At 35.1% G+C, this 20,510-nt stretch overlaps 1 protein-coding gene and 2 long non-coding RNA genes across 3 annotated transcripts in view; 2 read left to right on the forward strand and 1 right to left on the reverse strand.

Annotated features, from left to right (window-relative positions):
• The window catches only part of LOC134658889 (uncharacterized), a 582,766-nt gene that overhangs the window by 281,539 nt on the left and 280,717 nt on the right, over window positions 1-20,510 (forward strand). The window lies entirely within an intron of this gene.
• Window positions 1-20,510, reverse strand: part of LOC134658875 (uncharacterized) — a 397,606-nt gene that overhangs the window by 97,791 nt on the left and 279,305 nt on the right. The window lies entirely within an intron of this gene.
• Window positions 1,788-5,347, forward strand: LOC134658591 (SWI/SNF-related matrix-associated actin-dependent regulator of chromatin subfamily A containing DEAD/H box 1-like). Its single transcript, XM_063514244.1, has 6 exons — window positions 1,788-1,876; window positions 1,999-2,775; window positions 3,024-3,194; window positions 3,990-4,218; window positions 4,556-4,629; window positions 5,040-5,347. Exons 1-6 carry the CDS (start codon window positions 1,823-1,825, stop codon window positions 5,343-5,345), a joined length of 1,611 nt encoding a protein of 536 aa, XP_063370314.1. The 5' UTR covers window positions 1,788-1,822; the 3' UTR covers window positions 5,346-5,347.

Consider the following 20,510-nt stretch of genomic DNA (forward strand, 5'->3'; position numbering starts at 1 on the left):
TCCTCCGGCGAACTAATAATCAGTGGGTCCCTTTACATTAAAATAATTTTACGGTTTAGACTCACGCACTTATTTTTAGTTTCTCGCGCGACATGTTTCGGAGAGCCTAGGTCTCTCCTAGTTTTATTTTTGTTTTATTTTTTTGCATCTCCTAAATAGTTTGAGGTCAGTTATTAGCCTTATGAACTTCAATTATTTTTCAAAAGTGAGTGTTGTCTAGCATGGGTTGGAATCCACACCAGATACCATGGTCGCATTTTTATCACCTGTCATGCTATGCGTCACTTTCGCACTTACATATTTGTTAGAACGTGACAGCCATGGTGACAAATGATAAAGAGCCGGCCATCTTAGCCCTACAGGCTGGTTTATATTTAAAAAAAAATAGGAAAATATCAGGTAAGGGATTCCAATCCGGGATTTATACAATAAATTATAAGTACTGTGAAGGTTTAAAAAATACATAGAAAACAATAGCCTTGACAAATATCTGTTTTCATCACACAAATAAATGCCCTTACCGGGATCGAACACGGGACCATCGGCTTCATAGGCAGGGTACTAGTCAGACCGGTCTGACATACATCTGCGAAAAATAAAGTCACTTCCAGAAACTATACCTCCCTGCACACTAGGTGTGACAATAGTGTGCATAAAATCGGAACGTGCTCCGATAACAAATACAATGACGTAATACTATTATCGCGAGGACAGTGAAAAGGGTACGCCTAATAGTTGGTAAACGGTTATTAATTGATACAATAATGGCGGAGGTGGAGGTGGGATGGGTGGAGGGGTTAGGTTATGAAATATAAGTGTAAGTATAAAGAAGTGTATTAGAAACTAACTTAAAATGATTGAAATGAAATTTTCCTTGAGTTGGATATTAATGAAAACTCGTATAATCCAATAATCTGTCCACGACATTTAAAAAATCGCTTACTTATATATAATTTACTAATTACCTACTTATTACTTTTATATTATTTTATGTTATATGTTTTAAACAAACTATTTGCTCTGTGATAGATTTAAAATATAATTATTATACAAATATTAAATTGGAAATGTGATTTTATGGTAACTTCAGAGACATTACTGGTAACGGTAGACGTGAAATCTGTCGGTATAAAAGTTGATTCACCCAAATATTTCCAGCGTCGAATTCCCTTTCCCTACATTCTTAGTCAAAAACAATTCTTTCTCATACACACTAATAAATTATTCACATATTTAGATACCTATTATAGTTGTTAAAATGTACAAAAGATGTTCTGTAAATTAATTATATTATTTGAAAAAATAAATTGTTTTGATTTCCACTAAATATGTTTATACATTATCATGCCACTCACTGTTCGTTGATTTGTTAATTTGATATTAGTAATACATTTATAATTTATTATAAATGTGGATCGAGTTCAGTGCTAATCCAAATTACAATTTGCAATTTACTGGTGACTTCCGTGAGTCAGGTGTTACGTTGTGTCAGTCAATGTATTTAATTAAATAATATATGAGTCAGTGTATTGAGTCACATCCAAACGTTATATGGTAACACAAGACTTTTAAGTATATAATTGACATTATTGAGATGGTAGAATTAATATTGAACATAACATTTCAAATTCTGATAAGAAAAATTGGTTACGACGTTCTAAGTTGTTGTATAAATCAAACTCTGGACTTTATATTTGTAACCGGTCATAAAAATTCGTGCAATATACAATAAAATATGATTTAAGTAATACATTTTTATAGTTTATATAAACGTAACGTTTCAATATTGATATTATTTTAAGAATTATGCGTGAAAGCAAAAATGTCTTTAAAACTTATACATATTGGAGTTTTCGTTATTCTCGTACTCATGTCCGTAAGTGTTTAGGTACTTTATTTTATAAATGTATAGGTCCCCTAAAAGTTCGTTAGTCCAAAAGATAAAAAAGGTACTTTTGAGATACTTGGATAGCATAAAATAACAACTTATTTTTTAAGGTAGTCCACAATATCGAGATTGAGTCAAATGAATCAATTTTTTCTGAGATTTCAAGAAACATATCGTTCGTGAATAATCTACTACAAGATTTGATGAAAAAGTACGAACTACTTAAACATTTAACTCACACAGAGACAGATGAAATCAGCCACAACCCGAATAAGGAGTTAAATGAATTCATCAAAATGGAGTCACATTTTAAAATCAGAGCAAAAGATAAGATAAAAGAGCCAGAGACTCTTAGTGCAACTGAATCTTATACAGATAAATCAACTGAAGACAATGTCAGTGGGATACATAAGAAAAAAACCCTAAAAGGAAAGAAAATTAATCATCCAGGAGATACTAAGGGCCAGTTAGGATACCCTCTCAAATTAGTAGGTAAAACTTTATTCTTTAGTGATGAGTCATCTGAAAAGAATACGAATGAGACACATTACAAAAGGACGCCAAAGGAAAAAAAAGTTTTTGGTACAAAGGACAGTGTTTCATCAGATTCGCAAGAAGATACATTTTTAACAAAAAAATCTCAAAGTTCAACAGCACAAAGGAAAATTAAATTAAAAGAAAACATTAAGCACAAAAAGATAACAACTCCAAAAGATTATAAATATTTAGATGACGAAATACTAAAAGATAATCAAAAAGAAAGTGAAGATACGGGAAATGTAAAAAAAGTGTTAGTGATCCATTTAGATAGTAATAAGTCTCCTAATGTGAATCAACTACGAACATCTAATCCAAATGAAGTGAAAATTCCGTCAGAAAAAAATAAGGTACCTATAAAGTTTATTATATTTTTCCCTTAATGGAATTATATTAATATTAAAAATGTATTTGTAACTATAATTTTTACAGTTAGAATCAATACTCTCATGAATGCTGTTTTAACAAGTCGTCTGGATCATTTGAACTGAAACATTTATAACAATATTTTTGAAAATTATTAGGTTATTCACAGTGAATGCATTTATTTGTAACTGCTAGTTTATAAACATTAAAAGACCAATGTTTATGTTTTTAGCAACGAACAACGGAGTCAACAACTCATATGTTAAAATTGGATAACACAGACGACTCCAATTCAGATTTAGAAGATCACAAAGCGATGCAAGAAGTAATTTCGAGAGCGCATACACTACGAGAAGCCCTCGGTGATGCTTGCATCCTACTTGTCATTAAGAAATGTAAAAAAGTAATTAATTTGAATTCATAATTATTTTAATTTGAAGTTTACAGGCAGAGGCGGTTTGAGTAAAAGCACATAGTATTAAGTAAACCTAATTATTTCTCTATGTTAATAGGTACCGTTCCTAGACTATTCTTTATAAAATAGTGCCTATATTCAGCGGTGCTATCATAATATGTACTACATTCTTAATCTACGACGATTCAACATTAACTAGATAATATTTTGCTGACTGGTACCGATATATAATATTCCTTTAGCTTCTCTGCTGAACATAACAATAATTGTAAAGCGTCTTGACTCTCAGGTCAATTCGGACGTGCACCTGACATCCAAACGGTAATTGAGGCATATTGCATATCAGTTAGCTGTTGGCGCGATCATTTCGCTCGGACTTGTCCGTACATGTATTAGTAGAATAAAAGCTAGCTGAAATGATTTCAATATTAATCCAATACGGTTTTGATGTCAGGTGAATATTTTAAATATTGAAATGTGACCGGGGGCCCGTTTCTCAAAAGCTTGTAACTTGTAATACAAACTGATGTCACTGTTTGACAACTCTTGTTAGAAAGGGACTTCCACTTGTATTACAAGTTACAAATTTTTGAGAAACGGGCCCCAGGAATATGAAATTGCTTTTTTTTTAAGTTAACTAAAACTATATAGGTACTAAGCTCGTCTTACCGAATACAATTTACCGAAAACCCGACTTTTATACATTCTGAGTAAGAAGAATAAATAAAAAGTTATAAGCTATGGTGTAATGTATAAATGATACATATAGTTTATAATTTACAGGCATTAAAAAATGTCCTAAAAGATATCTGCAAGAAGGATAGAAAATGCGCAAGTAATTTCAATAATGATTTTACTGAAAACGGCATTGCTGCTTGTGACGAGGAATTTAATAAACCCAACGGAAAACCAAGTCAAAATGTTCGCCATGATAAGTATTTTAGAGATTATGATAATGACGATTCAGAAAATGATGATCACGGTCAAGATGACTATGAGGAACTAACTGGAGGTATTTATTTACATGATTGTTGATTAAATATTATAGATGTTATGCTACATCCTTGCATAAATCTACTTAGCCCCACAGCAAGCTCAAAAACTTGTGTTGTGGGGACTTAGACAACGATTACATTACATATATTTAGTTACATAAATGATATATACAGTGGTACCTACTTAACTAAATTAATAACTAGCTAGATGTTATATAGGCCTTTGAGGCATTGTACCAAGGACGCTGGCGGCATTTCCTCGTTGTATCGCAACGCTGATACGTTGTGCAAGGAAGCCGCCAGCTCTTCGGTCACCAGTTACGTCAACATATTATATATTTCTTTCATTTACAGCCAAATTCGTTGACTACACACGGCAAGGGTTGTTAGACATGACATGTCTACAAGCTATAAGCGATGTTAAAAAGGTATTAATATCTTAAGTGTTGATAGTAAAATATTTTTAGTTACTATTCATAAGCAATTGACGTAGGTAAGCTATTATATTTCTGCTACCGCTATCAATATATTCGCCTTTTTATATATAATCTGATCCAGTTCCATTTCTATTTGACTTTTGTGTTCATTTAGTTTCTTTTTTATTGGAGGTGACACACAACATTTTATAATATTTTTTATCCATTTTATTGTATTATAATCAGTACGTATTTAGCAAAATACTCAGACAATTTTAAATAAAAATGTTTTCTTTATTATGAATTTGTTTCTGGTGTAGCCTATTGGTTAACTGGTAGAGAATGCCTTGTGGCATTAAGTCTGCTTTTTGTACTGTTATGTATTGGGAAATGAAGATGAAATAAATATAAATATTTTTTAGCCCAAAATGGCAGAAAGGACAAACCTCACCAACATTGACGCTAAAACCCACGACGTCCATATACTACGTGGTAAACTCGAAAACGCTTGCCGAAAGACATCCTTCGATAAATGCAATAAAGCTTGTAAATCGGCAAGGGACAAAACTTGCAAAAAACACGAATGTGTTAGCGCGAAAAAGAAGGCTTTAGGTAAAAGTTGTAAAAAGCGATGTATGGAAAGCTACGGATATCAGGAAAAAAGTTCCAGTGAGAGTGACTCAGACGAAGACTCGGATGAAGGTTCAAACAGTGATGAAAGTATTTAAAATAATTATACGAGTAAATTTATTTGAATTTTTTCATCGGATCTGTTTTAAGTAGGCACCCTGATCTGACAAAGTTAAAGTTGTAGTCTTAATCCGAATAGTACCTTTAGAAGAGTAGGTATATATAGACAACATTTTGATTTGACCTCTATTTACATTCTGCAAAACTATTAGCTTAGCACCCTTGCATACATTTTTATATGCAGGGGTGCGAAGGTGCGATGCTAATGGTTTTGCTAACTTTACATACTCCCTTTGGCGGTCTAAATTATTTATGTCAACCCTAAAGGAGCTGTATTTTTAACTACAAAACTTATCGACAGTGCCATTACCGTTCGGCAGTCACGAAATTCCTGCATCCGGAATATCCGGAAATAGTTCCGCTAAATTATTCCAAGCTGACTGTGGAATCGGTAAGAATAGACTTTGTCGTGGTTTCGGAAGTTGGGTTTAAACTTGAATGTGTTAAGTAATATCATAGTGAAACAAGACCTAATTTAAACGAATTATACCGCGTAATGTATTTTAAATACATCCCGAAGTTTCGAAGTCTTTGCAGCGATTGTATCTAGTCCACGGGAAAGCGGGAGAACGACATGGTGATATATAGTTTGTCAAAGTCATTTCAAACATAGACAGAGAAAATCATACTCTTCGTCTTACACTAGTACTAGCACCCAAAAGAAAAGGATGAGTATAGTTTTCCTGGTTGTTACTGACTGACAAATTGATTTGACCAACTAAAATAAATTTCGCGCTCCGTAGCGAACGAAATGCAACTGTCACTGTCACACTAATATGAAAGAGTGATAGAGAGAAACAAAGCGATTCGATGGCGAAGCGCAAGCGATTGTCACCTTGGCTAGACCGCCTGCTCTGTAGAAGATAAAGTCAGTTCGAACATCAAACAACAACATTTATTCAGCAAATACGAGTAGGACACAAGGGCACTTTTACACGTCAACTGAACTTGAACTGATATCAGAATGATTTTGAATCATGTTTAGTTATCGTCAATGATCGGAATAGGTAGTGCCATTTGGGGTGAATGACCTCAAACATTGTACTTAACATGGATAAGACTCGGGATTCCAAGACTTATTTTTTCACGAAAATATTTCTTGGCATGACTTTAATAGGCTAGATGACAAATTTTCATTTATGGTATTGTTTATTGTTTATAATTTAAAAAAAATTGTAACTACAGCGTTCGCCAATACATTACAGTCTTAAATACGATATAAGTATAAATCAATCAGGTTTGTTTTTAGGATCAAATGTCTATATGGGACCAATACAAAAATCAGAAATTATAGTCAAAGTCCGACAGTCGTACTTCACTCGCGAACCGCCCCTAACAAATAGCTATGTGAACGTGACGTCAAGGTCACTGACATTGCATCTTGAAGTATGAAGAAAACAAGAAAATTGCATTTTTGTCGGTGAAATATTGCGTTTATGTATATAGTTGGTGTACAATCTTTTTTTGGATAAAATATAAGGAATCGAATGGTACTTATTTCGTTTTTGAAAGTAAAAAAAAAACTTAAATTTTGAAACTTTCAGGTGCTGTATTTTCGTATTATTTCCATATTTTTTTTAATATCCACAATATTGTGATAAATTGCTCATTTGCTCTCTATTTTACTAGATTTTGTTATAAAATTCAACATGTGTCATCATCCCTATTGAAGTAGGTAATATGAAAACCCGGGGTGAAAAGATATATCCATACTAAGCTTACGCACTGAAGTCCCGTAAAATGGCACTACCAATTCCGATCACTGGTTATCGTGCAATTCGCTCGTAATCTGCTCGTAATGTTCCACATGTATTGACGCGGGCGAGACACAAACTAAATAAAATTACTCAAATATCTGATGTCAGTGTAGGTTCGAATTAGCTAATACACGGTGGCTAAAAAATAACTGCATTCCGTTGCCAGAGGGAGGTTTTGGGATTATACTGAGCAACTTTTACTATGGTACCAACCCCGAAATCGCAAAAAAACCCTCCCGTAGAAAATGGACCAGTCAAAATGTATAAAACAGCCAACTTTTTTTTTGCGAATTCAGGTTTGGTCCCATAGTAAAAATTGTTCAGTATACTCCCAAAACCTCCCTGGCAACGGGAATGCAGTTATTGTTTAGCCACCCTATACAGGGTCATTTTTGGACGGTTAGCCATATTGTGCGAGGTGATTAGGTAGGTCATACTGAACAACTTTTTCTATGGGACCAACCCCAAAAAAAAGTTGGCCTTCCCAATAGAAAACGTCGACATCCACTCGACCAAAATGTATGAAACGGCCAAAAAAATGTTTGTGATTTTGGAGTTGGTCCCATAGAAAAAGTTGTTCCGTATAGCCTTCCTAATCACCTCGCACAATATGGCTAACGGTCCAAAAATGACCCTGTATATTATAAGGATTCCCAATAAACATTGAATAATACCAACAGCTTGCTCAAACAGTCTCTCCATATCAATCCACAAATAACTCCCCTGGTTCGTATTTTGTTTTTTTCCTCAAAACCAAATCCTCGAAATGACTGGGGCTATAAGGGCCTCAATGGTACTTGAGTAATACCTTACGTGACTATAGCTTTTTGACTAAGGGCAATGTGGGGAAATGGAATTATCGATAAACAATTTAATGGAGGGTTGTGGGTATGGGTTAACGATTATAGTCTTGTTTTAAATTGTTTATTGATGTAATGTTGTCGTGTTGTGTGAATGGTGAATTTTTAATAATCAAACTGAGCGTGGAAAAGCGAAACGGGAATACAATAAACTGGGAGGAATAAAAGGTCTAAGAAACGTTTAATAAAAAGATAACGTTAGGGATAGTACTTTGAATTAACATTAACATTATATTTTCTTTTGATAAACTTCAACATCATAACATAAAAAATCTCAAACTCAGTCTCAAAGGATCGACTCCTTTGAGATTTCTTCTGTTTATATTATTTTGTCTTCAGCGTGTTTAGAACATACGGCCAAAAGTGACGCGTTTGTTTGAAGAAACGTCACTTTTGATATTTGTTTGACACTGACATATCCATTCCATATCGTTTCAATCTCTAGTATTTGACGTATCTTAAAGTTCGAATATGGCCGATAGTCTCTGCCATTTTCTTATGATAAAGGAGGCAAGCAAGCAGACGCATCGCCTGATCGTAATCAAACTACCGTCGCGTAGCCCATGGACACCTGCAACCATAGGGTTTGCAAGTACGTTGCCGGACTTTAAGATTCAGTACGCTCTTTTCTTGAAGGTTTGAAGGTCGTTTCGCTCCGGGAACACCGTGGGCGTCAGTTCATTTCACAGTTTCGCTTTGGTCTATATTTTCAGCGGTGATTGATTAAATAACCTTCTATTCTAACTAGAAACTTTTGGATAGCAAGTACGTTGCCGGCCTTTAATATGATGGGAGTACGCTCTTTTCTTGAAGGTCGTTTAGCTTTGCAAATACTGTAGGCGTCAATTTATTTCAAAGTTTCTTGGTCTCCTTCAGCAGTGTTCATTAAAGCCAATTCAACTCCAACTAGAAACTTTTGTATAGCACAATATTTTAGTCAGTTTCGCACTGCACCACTAATATTCGCACCCTACTACTAATCATCATCATATCAGCCTTTTATCGCCCACTGCTGAGCATAGGCCTCTCTTCGTGTACGCAACTTATCCCGGTCCTGAGCCAATCTCATCCAGAAGTGACCCGCAATCTTCTGTCCCTACTACTAATACCGATACCTAACTATTCAAACTATCGATAGCAGTACATCTCTATCATGTTTAGCACACAGGCTATGCCGTAGGTCTATAAAATCAGAGCTAAGTCTTTGATTTGAGTGCGGGCACGTGACTTATTTGCGGCGCAACCGGGCTTACGAGGGGCGTTCAAAATATTCTCGGTATTGATATCTTACGACCTCTTCTAAAATTTCTTTCGTTACTGGCCGCTAAGGTTTATTCATTGACATTAAAAAAAAGTATAATTCGAACCGAGATAGTCTTTTGTTTTTCTGCAATTGCTGAACAAACATGAACATCCTGTGCGAATTGACAATGTTAACTAAATTAGAACATCGATGCGTGATAAAATTCTTGACAAAACAGGGTAAAAATCAAAAAACCATAAAAGAGGAAATGGATTGTGTTTACCGTGAGTCTGCTCCTTCTTTATCTACCATTCAAAAGTGGTCAAGCGAGTTTAAACGCGGAAGGGAGAGTATTGAAGATGACCCTAGACCTGGCCGGCCTGTAGTAGCTACTTCACAAGAAAATATTGATAAAGTGGAAAAACTTATATTGGAAGATGGTCGAGTGAAGGTAAAATCTATAGCACAAGTAACCAATCTCTCTATTGGTACCGTACATGATATTATACATGACCATCTTAATATGTCAAAAGTAAGTGCAAGATGGGTTCCGCGAATGCTGACTCGGCTTCAAAAAGACATGCGTGTAGCTTGTTGTTCCGATTTTATTGACCTGTGCGGTGAAAATCCTGATGAGGTGCTGCAAAGAATAGTTACTGGAGATGAAACCTGGGTTCATCATTATGACCCAGAGAGTAAACAAGAGTCCATGCAGTGGCACATTAAGGGTTCAGCTCATCCCAAGAAGTTGAAGGTCATCCCTTCAGCTGGCAAGGTCATGGCCACGATATTTTGGGATTGTGAAGGAGTATTACTAATCGATTATAAAGAAAAAGGTGTAAATATCACAGGACAGTACTACGCTAACATTCTACGTCAATTAAAGGATGTAATTAAAGAAAAGAGGCGAGGAAAGTTAACCAAAGGTATTCTGCTTCTGCATGACAACGCCCCCGTCCATACTGCTCATATTGCCAAGGCAGCTATTGTTGAACGTGGGTTTAAAACTGTTACTCACCCACCGTATAGTCCGGACTTAGCCCCCAGCGACTTCTTTTTGCTCCCCAATCTTAAAAAGGATCTGCGTGGAAATAAATTTTCTGACGATGAAGCATTGAAGGCGGCAGTGGAGGAGCATTTTTACACGAAAGATAAAAAATATTTTTACGAGGGATTAAAAAAAATAATTGATCGATCTTTTAAGTGTATGAACATAGGGGGGGAGTATATTGAAAAATAAAAATATCAAACTTTTCGTACTTGTTTGTTTTCATTCTCATACCGAGAATATTTTGAATACCCCTCGTACCTCTGAATCTGGATAATTTATACTATTGCTTTGTATTTTGTGTAGAAACAACTATAATATTTTAGAAATCGGCACTTGAGTCTTAAAGTAAGGGGCATTCTACGAGAATGTCGCTTACGTGACTATATTCTTTTAATTAAATACCTCTAAAAATACCGAGAAAATTAAGGTCTGCCCGTAGATAATGCTTTATAAGGGAACTATGTTATGAATTCAGTGATAACTGATGACCCTGTGAAATGTCATACTAATATTTACATATTAAAACAGCGATTAAATAAAAAATGATCATAAGTCTAAACCTAAATTAGCCTGAGGCATTGTTCCCAGGACACTGGCCGCGTTCGCCCTCTGCACAGCTAGGCTGAGTTTTTGCACAAAAAATGCGCCAGCTCGTAGGTCGCCAGACACCCAGACTAGTTTGGTAGAAATTTCTTTATTTCTTCCCTATGAAATAACGTATCTACAACACATAACGTGTACACATACAACCACGGAAGAAAGAATGAGCGCGCCGCACTATAAGCACTCATCTATATATATAAATGCAAGTGTCCTGACTGACTGACTGACTGACTGACTGACTGACTGACTGACTGATTCATCAACGCAGAGCCGAAACTACAAAAGCTAGAAAGTTGAAATTTGCACACTAGGTTGCATTTATAAAGTGTACAAGAGATAAGAAGCGATTTTGAAAAATTCAACCCCTAAAGGGGTTAAAAAGGGGATGAAAAGTTGTATGGGGTACAAGTTTTATTTTAAGCTAGGAATTTAAAACTTTGTAAAAATGTATTATATTAAAAAACAAGAAAACTAATTTCAGCGTTTTTGAAAATTCATCCCCCAAGGTGGTGAAAAAGGGGTTGAAAGTTTGTATGGAGATCAAATATTTTTGTGAGTGTGGGACTTGAAACTTTGTATATGGGGATATTATTATAAGACAAGAAAAGTAATTTCAGCGTTTTTGAAAATTCATCCCCTAACAGGGTTAAAAAGGGGTTGAAAGATTGAATCCATTACAAATGCTTTGAAACTTCTTAGAAAGGCATAATAGCCGATTACAAAATAAAGTAATTGCGACGTTTGTGGAAATTCAACCCCTAAGGGGGTTAAAAAGGGGATGAAAGTTCGTCTTGGGGTGCAAATTTCATTTTAAGCTAGGAACTTGAAACTTTGCAAATAGATATTAAATTTAAATACAAGAAAACTAATTTCAGCGTTTTAGAAAATTCATCCCCTAAGGTGGTGAAAAAAGGGTTGAAAGTTTGTATGGATATCAAACATTTTTTCGAGCGCGGGACTTGAATCTTTGTATTTGGGGATATTATTAAAAGACAAGAAAAGTAATTTCAGCCTTTTGTAAAATTCATCCCCTAGCAGGGTTAAAAAGAGGTTGAAAGTTTGTATGTGGTTCAAATTTTATTTTAAGCTAGGTACTTGAAAGTTCGTAAAAAGATATATTATTAAAATACAAGAAAACTAATTTCAGCGTTTTTGAAAATTCATCCCCTAAGGTGGTGAAAAAAGGGTTAAAAGTTTGTATGGAAATCAAACATTTTTTCGAGCGCGGGACTGGAATCTTTGTATTTGGGGATATTATTAAAAGACAGGAAAAGTAATTTCAGCGTTTTGTAAAATTCATCCCCTAACAGGGTTAAAAAGAGGTTGAAAGTTTGTATGTGGTTCAAATTTTATTTTAAGCTAGGTACTTGAAAGTTTGTAAAAAGATATATTATTAAAATGCAAGAAAACTAATTTCAGAGTTTTTGAAAATTCATCCCCTAAGGTCGTGAAAAAAGGGTGAAAGTTTGTATGGATATCAAACATTTTTTCGAGCGCGGGACTGGAATCTTTGTATTTGGGGATATTATGTAATTTCAGCGTTTTGTAAAATTCATCCCCTAACAGGGTTAAAAAGGGGTTGAAAGTTTGAATCCATTACAAATGCTTTGAAACTTCTTAGAAAGGCATAATAGCCGATGACAAAAAAAAGTAATGACGTTTTAGGAAATTCATCCCCTAAGGGGGTTAAAAAAGGGGATGAAAGTTTGTCTTGGGGTGCAAATTTTATTTTAAGCTAGGACCTTGAAACTTCACAAAAAGGTATTAAATTAAAAAACAAGAAAATCAATTTCAGCGTTTTTAAAAATTCATCCCCCGAGGTGGTGAAAAAGGGGTTGAAAGTTTGTACGGAGATCAAATATTTATGAGAGTGCGGGACTTGAATCTTTGTATAAAGCGATATTATTAGAACTCAAGAAAAGTAAATTCAGCGTTTCTAAAAATTCATCCCTTAAAAGAGTTAAAAAGGGGTTAATAGATTGTATTAGGGTTTAAATTTTATTTTAAGCTACGAATTTGTAACTTCGTAAAAAGTTATTTCATTAAAAGAGAAGAAAATTAATTCCAGCGTTTTCCAAAATTCATCCTTTAAGGTGGTGAAAACGGGGTTGAAAATTTATATGGAGGTTAAATATTTTTTTAAGTGCGGGATTTGTATCTATGTATAATAACATATTATTAGAATACGAGAAAAGTAATTTCAGCATTTTTAAAAATTCATCCCCTAAAAGGTTTCAAAAGGGGTTGAAAGTGTGTGTTAAAATTTTATTAAAAGCTAGGAACTTGAAACTTCGTAAAAAGGTTTTTTATTAAAAAACAAGATAACACATTTCAGTGTTTTTAAAAATTCATCCCCCGAGGTTGTGAAAAAGGGGTTCAAAGTTTGTATGGAGATCAAATATTTTTGAGAGTGTGGGACCTGAATCTTTGTGTAAATCTATATTATTAGAACACAAGAAAAGTAATTTCAGCGTTTTTAAAAATTCATCCCTTAAAAGGGTTAAAAATGAGTTGAAAGTTTGTATAGGGTTCAAATTTTATTTAAAGCTAGGAACTTGAAACTTCGTCAAAAGGTATTTTATTATAAGAAAATAAAACTAATTTCAGAGTTTTTGATAATTCATCCCACAAGGTGGAGAAAAAGGGGTTGAAAATTTGTATGGAGGTCAAACATTTATTTGAGTGCGCGACTTGAATCGTTGTATAAAGGCAAGAAACAAGAAAAGTCATTTCAGCGTTTTTAAAAATTCATCCCCTAAAAAGGTTTGAAGTTGGTAGAGGGTTCAAATTTTATTTAAAGCGGAACTTCAAACTTCGTAAATAGGTAGTAGGTTTTATTAAATACAGACTGGACTTGAAAATCTTCTGGGGGTTGAGAGGGATTATATCGAGAACAATTTTATTCAGTTTGGGGCTTTAAACTTTGTAGCCAGGTTGTGAAAGACAAATCTCATGTATAATAATTAACAAATGATTAACCGTCCCTACTGCTATCTTTTGCTGCATAATGTTCTAAGCTAATGTAGAATATATAACCACCAATATACATCCACACGCGTACGAAGTCGCTGGCAACAGCTAGTATACCTATATCGCCATCAAAAATTCAAACACACACTTCTAACCCCTACCACCGTGTCAATAGAGTCGAACTTGTAATGTTTACAGATCTATTTGGTGACTGTAGTGCCCAATGAACCCGTTTTGAGTGCTCGAGAGTGCTCAGGGTGGAGTGGCAACACATGACCAATTAGTATGTTTTGGCTTTGGGTCTTCTGTAGATACTTATAGGAGAATATAACGAGGGAAATAGTCTGAAATAATTTAATAAAAATATTGGAATTATCGACTGAACAATAGCGTGTTTTGGTTTTGGGTATTTGTTGTACAGTCGCCATCAGATATATCGAAGCGGCTAAGGCGCTCACAAATATCTGAACACGCCTCTATTGTCAGGGCGTTAGAGCGTGTGTTCAGATATTGTGAACACCTTGGCCGTTCCGATATATCTGATGGCGACTGTACAATAACTATGTAGGTAGAGGATAATTATAAGGATTCAGGTAATGCAAATGATATCTTGATGAGTTTTTAGTCTGGTTTTTGTTAGAACGTAACAAACTCACGCAAAGAGGATTCCAATTATGTACCTATAGTTTGTCAAAGGACTGTCTCTTTTCAAATATAGACAGAGAGAATCATACTATCTTTGTCTTGCACTAGTACTAGCACACAAAAGAAAAGGATGAGTATAGTTTTTTTGTTCTTATTTACTGACAATTTGGTTTGACCAACTATACATTATCTATCAATATAAACTATCAACTATCATTGATATAAACTACAATATTTATTCAATTCCTTTATGTTAACATTACAGTCACACGTGTTAGGTATAGTTACGACTTACACGTGTTAACCAAGGAGTAATGATACCGCAAACATAACTTGGTAAATGTTACATACCTAAGTAATTACTTAATGGTAGAACTCGTGTCACTTGTGTAAGTTGTAAGTAAACTCGGCAGCCTAGCCAAGCTGACAATCGCTATCGCTTCGACAGCGTAACGCTTTGTGTCTCTCTATCACTCTTCCATATTAGTGCGACAGTGACAGTTGCATTTCGATCGCTACGGAGCGTTAGCGATTGGCACGTTGGCTACGCGCCTGCTACAGCTGAAGAAGTACGGAATGCAGGTGAATCTTTGTTCCTCCAACTGTATGTGTAAGTGTAAGGCCTGAGTGGACGCTCGGAGCGGAGCGTTCGGCGGGGCGTGCAGCGTGGCGTCGGGCTCACAAGTGATTTGAGCAGCGTGCACTAAGGCCGCTCCTTAAGGCCTGAGTGGACGCTCGAAGCGGAGCGTTCGGCGGGGCGTGCAGCGTGGCGTCGGGCTCACAAGTGATTTGAGCAGCGTGCACTAAGGCCGCTCATTAAGGCCTGAGTGGACGCTCGAAGCGGAGCGTTCGGCGTGGCGAGCAGCGTGGCGTCGGGCTCACAAGTAATTTGAGCAGCGTCCAACAGTCCAAAAATAAACGTAATATCAATAACTAGTCATAATTATAGTTAATATTATATTATAGCAGATTAAATCCTACTTTTGACTTGAAATATCTTCTTTTTGTCATTTTTTCAACAAATTAACATACTTATGTCAAAAAATACTGATCCTATAAGTATGGGTGTGCTCTCATTCGATTCAGCGCAACAAATTACACAAAAATGACACCTCACTTGCCTAAATAGTATGTGAAATGTGATTGTTTTTAAATGAAACCCCTGCACATAGCTCCCGAAAAGGGGTTAGGACGCCTAAATGTTGATAGGACTCGGTAGATCCTCATTTCTAGTGCCAAGATAAAGTTCATAAACAAAGCTTCATGGATGTACATATTTTTAAAAAGAAAGAAGCCAATCGTTTGCTTCGTAAAGAGCTTTTTCTTAATCAGGATCTTTCTATGTTTTATATAGCCTTCATTTTATTAATTCTCCGAAGTCAGAAAGTCTTTTGTTCGCCCACACTGTTAACTGACAGTTCATAACCCTTATTACAAACGGCGTAAGGTCCACAGATAGACAGTTAAGAGTGTTGCTCTTTGTATAATGATAGTAGCATCAAGTATACATGGTCATTCGACTGTTTGCCATATTGTGCGAGGTGATTAGGTAGGTCATACTGAACAACTTTTTCTATGGGACCAACTCCGATATCACAAATTTTTTTGGCCGTTTCATACATTTTGGTCGAGTGGATGTCGACGTTTTCTGTGGGAAGGCCAAATTTTTTGGATTTCGGGGTTTGTGCCATAGAAAAAGTTGTTCAGTATAACCTACCTAATCACCTCGCATAATATGGCTAACGGTCCAAAAATGACCCTGTATTCATTTGTTTAGACAAAGCATATCATTTAAAACCTTCGTTTAAACAGAGCCCTCTGATTAGGGTTCTTCGTCGAAAGGATAATTGATGGGGCAGTAATGAGCCGGGAGTCGAACCGGCGACCTTACCGTATTATCAGAGGATCGGGGTATGGGTAAAATTAAGGTTTTTGCTGACTTGTAAGAATAGGCTGTCGGGAGTTAGGTTAGATTGCTACCTTGTTATTTTACTGAGGTAGCGGTATCTTGAAGAAGGTATAGATAGGTTTGTACTTTTTCACCACAGCAGCTCGGAAAGGCTTAAGTACTTTGCACTTAAAAAACTGATAGCAAAGTTGCATTTTATTCACATTTGAGGCAAAGTTATCAAATGCAAATTTTGAGTTGTTTTCTTATGTTTGCTGATAGAATTGACTTTTAAATGATGATTTTGGATGATAAATATTCAATAACATTCATTTGGATTTGATTTGGTTTGATTTTGTTTGATAGGTATTTTACATTTAATATTTGCTACGGGTTGGTGTGGTGAAAAATTTTGTGTTTCACTCGGGGGCAAATTTTATTTAACCCTCGTGCCTTGAAACCCTCGCAAACTTCAGCGTCCATAGGCTAGATGACAAATTTTCATTTATGGTATCAATCAATCAGGTTTGTTTTTTTTAGGATCAAATGTCTATATGGGATCCATTGCATTAAAGCAATACAAAAGTCAGAAATGATAGTCAAAGTCCGACAGTCGTACTTCACTCGCGAAACACCCCGAACAAAACGCTATGTGAACGTGACGTCAAGGTCACTGAGAGTGCATCTTGAAGTATGAACAAAACAAGAAAATTGCATTTTTGTCGGTGAAATATTGCGTTTAAGTATGTATATAATTCCAATACAATATTTTTTTGGATAAAATGTGAGGAATCGAATGGTATCCTTACTTATATCATTTTTGAAAATTAAAAAAAAAACTTTAATTTTGAAACTTTCAGGTGCGGTATTTTTGTACCTATTATTTCCATATATTTTTTATATCTACAATATTGTGATAAATTGCTTATTTGCTATCTATTTTACTAGATTTTGTTATAAAATTCAACGTGTGTCATCATTCCTATTACACGTACTTATATCACTTTCAATCTGTTTTAACAGTTTTTGCTAATTACGTTACATTTCACATTAAAGACAATGCTGTTAGTCGAGCATCGATTCGAGAACTGAATCACAGATTATATAATAGTTCTTACGAACAGATACTTATCTCTCAAAGGAAACGCAAATACCTACCGTTTTGATACCTACACAAAAATACAATGGAGTGACCTTCAACGCGCCGCTCCTCGCACTGCGCGCGCCGGCTCAACGCTAGGGTTGCCGACACTTAGAAATTATAAATAAAATACCTACTTAAACAGCGGAGTGTAATAACATAAAATCTAATGCTAAAATGATGTATTTTATCATTAATTTACAATTGTTTTAGACAAAAATGTAATGCATGTTTTTTTCCCTCTCTAAGAGTACTTTCCGCTGTAAAGATAAGAACGTACTGTCGTTAAAATAAACTTTACCTACCAACAAGAACTTAAAAGTTTGCTGCCTAATATTTCAACTATGTATAGGTAAACCAGAACTTTGGGAGTATTGTCAAGAGGGCGCTCGTTTTGAATTTTATATAGCAACAATTTGTATAGTGGGGACAATGGAAATTGGCAGATGATTTTTGTTTTATTCCGACAACTTTAATAAGTGCGAAGTTTGATGTTTGGATATTTCTTCGGTTTTTACGCTTAAATGGCTGACTCGATTTAGATAAAATGAATAGCGTAAAGTCAATAAGTAACGCAAGTGTTATAAGTAAGAATTTATATAGATAATTTTTCTTTTTTTGTTTTCTTTTTTTTAGGTTTGGTCGTTTAATTACGCCCTTCGCTAGCAATCCGTGATACCGATGCATGCGATACACCTAATACACAAATCAAATTATTACAAGACCTCAACCAAATCGTGACGACCTGACTATAGTGACATTTGTCCATAAGTTTGAAACTTACCCGTCAATTCAGATGCTAATTTCGTTATGTTTTCTAATGGAAGAAATTTCTCTCCCGCTAGTTTTTTTTTCAATAAATAACTATATACACTATTTACAACTTTTTTCTCTGTAAAATCTAAAACTTTCGGCATGATTATTGCAGTCTAATAATAATTCACACGATGTTCACACGAAACTAGACAAAGCAATGTTTACATTGTCAATATTGACAACTATCATAGATGGTAGATGTTGTCTATTGTTAAAATTGTTGCCATTGCTAGAAATTAGTACCAACAAATTTTCGTAACATAGAGCACCCTCAACAGATCCTGGTTCACCTATACACAAATTTAAACATAATTTCATTTTTATTTAAATATTATACTTCAAAATATTATCTTAAATTTATGAGATTACGTCACTGACTGGTAGTTGACTTGTAACGAATGCCTCAAGGCATTAAGTCCGCCATTTTGTACAATGTCATATCGTGCAAAAAAAAAGATATAACTAGGTAAGAACTAGCATAGAGAAATATAGTAAGACAATAAGAGTGCTCACTCCATACATCAGTTAGACTATTAATTTCAGTGTCTACATCTAGCATCGAGTAGCGGAACTATCAGTACTACTACTTGACAATAGATGCTAATAGTCTTTTTGGTACTAAATCTGATGTATGGAGTGAGCAATCTATGTATTTTTTTCTCTATGGTACTAGATACAAACCAAAAATGCTAGCCATTTTAAATTAACAAAGGTTATTTCGTGTACAGTCGTTCAAAGTTTCGTCTTCTTATGAACAAAGGAACAAAACTTTGAATGTTTCAGCATTATCAAAGAATTTCCCACCTGTACATACGAGTATTTTCTTCCAAACTCCGTATATTGCATACGTGTAACTCAGCAAAATTTCAAACTCGGGCAGAAGTTCGCAAAAACACTCAAATTACATTAGCGTGCTGGAATACGAGTCAGATAAATAGGTATGGGTATATGCGGTAAGCTAGAAAAATGTACGGAATACACGTCACCGATATCGAGTATTGTGGAGCAGAGTTATCGATATCGATACTTTATCACTTTTCTGCCATAAAGTACAACATTTGATACAACAGTATACATACGTAGGTATTACAAGTATTAAGTACTTCAGTACCTACTTTAATTTCGGAATGGCAATGTATTTTTATTGTGTAATTTTCTTGACATTTCCTTCTATTTTATTGACTCCTTTTAATTCATTTCTTATTGTAATTTTGCATGTTTAACATAAAATGTAGATAATTATTGACGATGCAAAAGCGATCCAACTGATCCCAGTTTAATAAATTGATTTTTATCTTTATCTTATCTTTTAAGAGAACTTTAATTTCACAATCCCAAAAACATTAACTTGAAGAACATTTTAATTGCATTTAAAGGTTACACTTGAAATAATAAGTGAGTACGAAGAAAACACTAAAACTATCGTCAGGTAATGAAGTAACTAAAAGCTTGTTAATTAAGCTAACACAGATAAAACTACATAGAGTGATTCACTTTTTAACACTTTCCGGTAAAATCCAGATTGCATGTTTTAAAAGCATGAAAACCCCAACTTACAATGAATTACTGCAAACTAGTTCAAACCAAACTTTATAAAGGCATTCAAATTACATTAAATACGATGCTTCCCGAGGGTTCCGTCAGAACTAGAAGTATTTAAAAGCACGAAATGGAAACATGCCTGCCCCCATTCACTGCCACTACGTGGCTAGTGTCCTCGCGCAGTGTTGGCCGAAATGTTGATGCAATTGACCATTTTTTAGTTTTTACCATGAACCAATAAATTTAACCGTAAACTGTAAGCGTTCGGTACGGTTTACGGTTCAACTTGTAATGGTTGATGGTCTTCTTCTTCTTCTTCTTCCGGCCTTATCCCACTTTTATTTGGGATCGGCTCTCCTAATCGATTTTCTCCAAATTTTGGTGTCTAGCCATAGTAGTTGTCGCGCACCGCTACGGAACTGATGCCTGCTCGCGCTTGCGCCACCTAGCGGTCATATCTGTTGTAATAGACGCGTTTTGTTAGAGAGTGAATCTTCTGTACCTAGTACTATTATTTATTCTGTGCTAGAAGTAGAAGTGGAGGCCATGGCCGAAATCGGTCGGAAGGTCATCATCATCATTATTTAAATTGTTGAACTTTATTCTTTCATTTAGGTATATTTTTCC

Source organism: Cydia amplana, chromosome 23 (assembly GCF_948474715.1).
Source record: "Cydia amplana chromosome 23, ilCydAmpl1.1, whole genome shotgun sequence".
NCBI classification, from domain to species: Eukaryota; Metazoa; Arthropoda; class Insecta; order Lepidoptera; family Tortricidae; genus Cydia; species Cydia amplana.